The sequence below is a fragment of the Enhydra lutris genome, unplaced genomic scaffold, assembly GCF_002288905.1.
Source record: "Enhydra lutris kenyoni isolate GAN:26980312 unplaced genomic scaffold, ASM228890v2 scaffoldscaffold2, whole genome shotgun sequence".
NCBI lineage: Eukaryota > Metazoa > Chordata > Mammalia > Carnivora > Mustelidae > Enhydra > Enhydra lutris.
In genome coordinates this window covers 47,846,221-47,853,133 of record NW_019154086.1, presented here as the reverse complement: position 1 = coordinate 47,853,133, position 6,913 = coordinate 47,846,221, and the positions used below count along the sequence as shown (strand labels likewise).

The window sequence follows — 6,913 nt, the reverse complement described above, 5'->3', positions numbered from 1 at the left end:
GGGGGCCAGACTAAAGCAATAAATGACAGGTTGGTAGCACACTGTGTGGCTTGAAGCCTAAGTTCCAGGCAGTTATAGGACATCTCAGCATATGTCAGCATAGACAGATGACTCTGTTATTATGCGAGCTTCCCCGGAATTTATATACACACCTGGGAGGAAGTGGTGTGTGTTGAGGGAGGCCCCAGTTTTACTGAGTCTGTTTTTGTTACGACTGCAGTATGCAAACTCAAAATCAAAAATGAATTCAAGAAAACATATTTCTTACATCTGAGTTTATGAGTACTTTGGATCTTAAATCTATTGATCCTGGAAGTTCGTCTTTGATGGTTAGGGAAAAAAAAATGAGAGTCAATAAAAGACAAGGGAAAAACATTACTGCTTTATTTTTCCATAAATTCTTATGTTCTTTCCACTGAATCAGTTGTGAAAGCAGATTTAAGAAGTGTCTAAGTTCTTTCCCAAGGTGCAGATTTCCAAAAGCATAAGAAAGTGGTCACAGATCCCTGACCGGATGAAAATTACTTTGAGAGGCTTGAAGATATTTGAAAATTGAATAACCTATCCCTGAACTTTATGGATTTCTCCCAACTGCCTTAACTGTGTTTCCTTTTTCTGTTTTTATGATTGTGACGCAATAAATCATGTCTTTATGTAACTACTATGTGCCACGCACTGTGCCATATACACAGGGGATATGAGAATAAATAAAACTCAGGAATTATCTGATTTTATGTCTGATGATTTTCCATCTTAATTAATGCAATCACACACTCATTGCTTTATTTTACAATTTTTGAGGACCTGCTATGTGCCAGATCCTTTGAGAGGTAGAGGATACAAGGATGACTAATGTAGTCCTGTTCTCACTAGAGCACATGCTGGAGAAGACTAAAATAAACGGGCTTTTATAACGGAACCATACTTGCTGTGACAGGGAAGAGCCCGGGTGCAATTAGAGGGATTGAGGGGCACATAGTCCTGAATAGGAGGGCAGGGAAGGCTTCCCAAAGTAGATGATATCTGAGCCAAGTCGCATAGAATGAATTGGATAAGGCACAAGCAGAGGAAAGAGTGTGTGCAAACATGGAGAAAAGGAACAGCAGTGTCTTTAAAGAACCAAGTTTAGGGCAGAATGGAGGTGTCTAGTGAGGGAAAGATCTGGAAGGGGAGAGTTTTGGGAGACAACTGGAGCTGGGGAAGAGGCCTGCCTTCTGGGCAGGGTGTAGTTTTTAGCGTTCAAAAGACACCCAGTGGAGAGAGCACGTTGTGTAGGACAAGGCAAACAAATCCTGAACCAGACAGAGTCAGAGTATCAAAGTTGTGAGCAACAAGAACAAAGATGCTAAAACCAGGCGAGGAGGATAGAGTCAGTGAACTGATACAGGGAACGTGTGAGGTGGAGAATTTGAAAAGGACCAGGAATCGGAGAAACCAGATATCTGCTTCTCCCAGATTCTAGTACAAATTGTTTATGCTCTACAAAAGCTCCAGAAGAAAAGTCAGAGGACTTCCAGACTCACAAGTAACAAGGAGTGGAGAGTAGGTCCCACACCAAGTGTAAGAAGTGATTGACTAATACTCCAGACCCCTTCTTTCATTGTACTTCAAGAGAATGCTATCAGGAAGTATTTTAACCTCCAGTCAGGAAACTGGGACAGTAATCCAGACATATTATATATTTTGATAAATAATAAAAGGTAAATTTTTTCTGGAAATATTTCTCTTAATAAGGTGGATGCCTCCCCCATTAGTTCATATATCCATGGAATTAATAATTCTCACTTGTAATTCTTATTTCTGGAATAAGACAGGATTCAGCATCATTTAATCTTATTTTTTGGTTTTACAGATGAGTTAAAAAAATTCGTCAGAAATAAGGAATTTTATTACAATATCACTGCTCCTTCTGAATTAAATATCAAAAATCAAATAGTGATCTATCATTAAACATAATTTTTAATGACCTATCAACAACTGAGTTAGGTTCTCCTTTAATTTTGTTGCAAGGACATAATTGGAAACCTGCTTGGAAGAGGCTTGGTTACTCACCTATTGGAATCACTGACTTTAAATGTTACCCTTTCATTTGGATGGGCCTTTTCTAACTCATTTACTCAGAAAGAGTAGGGAAAATACATTAATTTTATACTCCTTTGGCTGTATAATTATTTTTCACAAAAACGTTATTTTGGTATTTTGATAGATCAAGCAAGAAGCCTTGCCATGAAAGAATGTGCCGCAGCCTTGGATTTTTTTTTTTTTTTTTAAGATTTTATTTATTTGACACAGAGAGAGAGAGATTGAGATCATAAGTAGGCAGAGAGACAGGCAGAGAGAGAGGGGGAAGCAGGCTCCCTGCTAAGCAGAGAGCCCGATTTGGGGCTTGATCCCAGGACCCTGAGATCATGACCTGAGCCCAAGGCAGAGGCTTAACCCACTGAGCCATCCAGGCTCCCCAGCCTTGGATGTTTCTTACCAAAATTCTTTACTTTGCTCTCAGGAACACTTCCTTGAGTCTGTACTTTTCTTTAATAGTAATTGTGTGAGTGGAATAAAGTCCTTAAATAAAATACTTAGAATTGTCCTTTTGTTGGCATCCTAAGACATATACTCCCTGGGGCAATATATCATATTCCAATGTAAGAGGTATCTTTTTTGTTGTGGGAAAAGGATGATTGTGAAAGCATGCACAAGTGGGAAGTAACTGGCATTGAGCTGTGTTCACAAGCTGATCAACTTTAGCATACACGTGCAGATTGATGGCTTGGAAAATGATTACCCTAAACTTATCTAGGCCCATGTACCTCTTGGGGATACTGAAAGTCTTGGGGGGGGATATTTATACCCATCCCAGTTGGATGACCACTGATCCACACCAAGAAAATAGAAAACATTACATCCTGGGAGCTGGGGATTATTATAGGGCAATGTGAAGGAGTATGACAAGCCTGCAGAGTAATCACTCCAGGATGGACTTAGAGGAGTTATAGTTAGAGGGTCTCCAAAAAACAGACGGCACCGGTAGGTGTACTGAGCAAGATTTTACATATTTGTTGGGAGTTCAGGGGTTTCGTCTTTGACCAGTACTTACTGATGACCTTGGTAAAGTTTAGTGATTAGCCCGCTGAGAAAACAAATGTGGTACAAGAAAGGGACCGCGGATAAGATGGAAGGGCATCTTATTAGAAATAGATACACCTGGAACATAGAACATGGTAATAATAAAAATGGTAGCAGTACATCAGAAACAATCATTTCCTGTTTTGCCAATAGAGGATGTGACCATTATTTCATGATTGCTGTGGCATGTATAACCCTGAGGGACAAGCAGCTCAGTTCATTAAGGTGAGATCACAGAAAGGAAGCCCAAGGTGAATTTTGATGAACTGTAAAGGGCCATTAAGTAGAGAGCCTACATTGATGTATTCTCTGCTTTGTGATAGGAGTTTATCATCTTTCCCAAAGTGTGGCTCCTGGACTATCTGCATCAGAATCACCTGGTTTGTCTGTGAAAAATATAAAACCTTGGCTCTGTCCTATGTACACAGAATTTGGCGAGTGGGAGAGATGAAATCCCAAGATTTGCATTTTAAAAACTTCAGAGGAATTTAATGCACATTTGAGTTTAAAAGCCATTGCTCTGAGCCCTTTAATGGAGATGCTAATAGTTACTGAAAGTCGGAACCCCCTTTCGTACTCTACTGAGCAGCCCTGGTAGGAGCTCAAGCTCAAATTTTGCCTCAGGAAAACGTACCAGAGAATATTTGAAGGGCTCGGGGTTCTCTCAGGGCTAGATCTCCCAGAAACTTTCCTCTCCTACCACAGTGATTTAACTCAGTCTGGGGACTACAGAGGAATGGATTTTTTATTTCCTTCTCCTCTTGCCCCCAAACAGTATCCTCCTTGGAATTTTAACAGGTATTAAGTCAATGCAGACATCCTTTTAGATCTTCAAACTTCTTAAAATAGATGCTACTCATGCTTTAAAAATTTCAATTAAACCAATATTTATTAAAAACCCATAGAAGGTCCTCCCTAGGCTGGGTGCTCCGGCGTACACTGTTGAAATGGATGCGCAAAAGCTCTGGTCATGGCAGCAATTAGAGCTCTTCATCTCAGTCTGAAGGCCCAGCACGTCAGTCCCACGCAGTCCATTTTTAGAATGGACAGATAAACAGCAGTGTCAAGGCACTCGGAATCCACCATGGATGCCTCAGTTTCTAGGGAGTTCTGAGAACCGGAGATATAGCTGATATGGACTGACCCCTTTGGGAGCAGCAATTCTTTTCAGAGCTTGGATGTGGAAAGGCCAATCCAATCTTTAGCTGGACTCCAACAGAGGGCCCTGCCACCTCAGGGACAGAGGAATGACCATATGCCTTCACTTCTGGTTGCCTCCACCATCAGTAATATTTGTTAGACATCTAAATCACAACAGGAAAAACAAAACAAAACAAAACAAAACCTTTCTCTATTGCCAGTCACTTATTTCATCAAGAAAATTAAAGATTTAATTAACACTTTTCAGGAAGTATTTCAGTATTGACATTGGTTGATTATCCGAAAGCAATTCTGATGAGCAGGTCTCAGGAAATCTTAGGAAAAACTATGTTTCTTTTTGAAGAACTTTGGCTAATAACATAACAACATTCATTTTGGCAAACAGCCTTGTTTTGCTGTTACTAATACTTGCAGCAAATTTACTATAGATTAAAAATCATTTTTTTTCCCAGAAAACTACAATCTAGGGAGTCAAGCCTGACAGCAAGAAGAAATGGAGTTGAGGAGTACTGATCTGTTTTCAAGGCTGACCCTGAAGCCATCAGTGATGGGTGACTTTTATTTTTTAATAAGGGATAAAATAAAGAAACTGAGATTTTTTTTTTTAATGAAGGGAAAGAAAGAGGAAGAAAGAGGGAGAGGAGGAAAAGGTTATATGGTAATTTTTGTTTTTGTGTTGTTTTTATTTTTTTATAACCTAATTTTTAAAAATTTATTTCTTAAAAGAGGAATACAAAGAGCTTTAGTTGGCTCAGGTCTTTGTCTATGCATTGACTTCCTGCTTCCTACCTGCAAGTCTCTGTCACAACAGGCTTGTGCCAAACTCCATATACAGAGCCTGATTTGCATAGCTCCCTTTTGTGGGAAAAAAATCAGGGCTAAGTCTTGTGGCCGAGGATGCGAAGAAAGACTGGAGAATATTCTAGCTGACGAAAAGTGCTTTAAAAATCCTTTTCCAAATTGCTACAACTGCTTTTCTAAAAGCACTGCCTAATGTTCTTATTCTAAGTGCCTCTTTTTAGCATACCTGGATTTCCAAAGGACTTCTGAAATTTAATTAAAATGCAAGAGAAAGTGAATTTAGTGTTTTTTGCCTAGTTTTAAAATGCAAAGCTGAAATTGTGTGCTTATTATTATTTGTTAATATGGAACAAAATCAGGAGTGATTTTTGACCTGCTGCAGAGCCAAAGCAGGAAAATGGGTGTTGAATAAGGCAGCAAATTGCAGTTTTCGGAAACGAGGTCTATATATTAAAGAACCAGGGCAGAGAGAATTAAACAAGCAGAAAAGATGGGTAAAAAAAGTAACGATGAACAATTATGCATACGCACATATACACCACCACCCTCAAAAAACGTTGGATTATGAAATCTAAGAATCCTAGTCCATAATTCATGTAAATGTGTTGCTGTGGAACTTATTTTTACTTCTCTCCATAAATACATTGTTGACACACAGAGAATAAAATTCTTAGTTTACTGACTACAGTTAAGAGGCATTTCAGGAGCTGACTTTCCTTAAAAAAAACAAAAACAAAAACAAAAAAACCCAGAAACCAAAGAGGTGGTAATTCTCTCTTGGTGCCCTCATACAGGTCTGAGATCTCACCCACCTATTTCCAAATAGAACACAATAAGACAGTGCAGACATCTGGAACCTAGAGTGAAGGATTTAGTGAGTGAGCTGTCCATCTCTCGGAGAATTCTTCTTTTCTGGTACTGCCATTCTCTATGTATTATTAATCTATTTATATTTAACTCCAGCTCTGAGCCTGCCTCTTCTAGCCACCAAACCACTTGCAAAGCATAGGAGTGGGAGACTAGGGCTGCTATTCTTAGGCATCCCTGTGTGCGATGAGAGGGGCCACAATTAAATAACACCATTTTGCTTCTTTGAAAATGACAGAGACTGTTTGGGTTGCACGACCCAGGGCTGGTTAACATAATCTTTCCCCTTAAGAGGGTCAAACAACAGAGATACATTTCTGAAGTACTTAATTAAGCCTCCAGCAAGGAGTGTGGGGAAAATTACAGACATATAAAAACCTTCCAGTTCTGGGAAGAGTAAATTTTCTCTGCAGCACTCTGTCACTGCTCATTTACTGCATCACTTTGACAACATCTCCTATTTCCACAGGGCTTTTACATAATCTAGAAACAGGGACAGAAAGGTGAGGAACAGAGAGGACGGGGACAAAGTTTGGACCTCCCACACGGTCACTTCCTTTCAGCTTTCCATTGAAAGGTGCGGCTGAAGGGTGGCCTTTTAAGATGATTCTGTGAAAAGGCTGCAACATTAATCATCAACACGGCAAGAAGGAGGCTGTGCACGACTGCCACGGCTTGCTCACTCTTCCAGATGATGAGTGCGATTCAGTCGTAATGAAGGCTCTTTAATGTTCCTCCCCCAAACCTTTTCCGATCAGGAAAGCCGGGAATCTGTCGGCAAGAAAGAGAATCACGTTAAGTCAGCGTGCGGAGTTCAAATGCTAATAGCTTTTACCATTTTCTCCCTTATTTTCTGTGTCTGTATGTTGGCCTGTTGTTGTTCCTTAAAGAACTGTCTCTCTGAGGTTTTACTCTGATCAAATAGTAAAATAAATTCTACCGAAATGGAAAACATTTGCCA

General features: G+C 39.8%; 1 protein-coding gene across 1 annotated transcript in view; it reads right to left on the bottom strand.

Annotated features, from left to right (window-relative positions):
• Positions 1–4,977: 4,977 nt before the first annotated feature.
• Positions 4,978–6,913, bottom strand: part of LOC111149049 (RAB, member of RAS oncogene family like 3) — a 30,782-nt gene continuing 28,846 nt past the window's right edge. Inside the window, exon 8 of the mRNA XM_022505950.1 lies at positions 4,978–6,723. Coding sequence (XP_022361658.1) covers positions 6,658–6,723 — 66 coding nt within the window. The 3' untranslated portion in view covers positions 4,978–6,657. The remainder of the gene's footprint in view (positions 6,724–6,913) is intronic.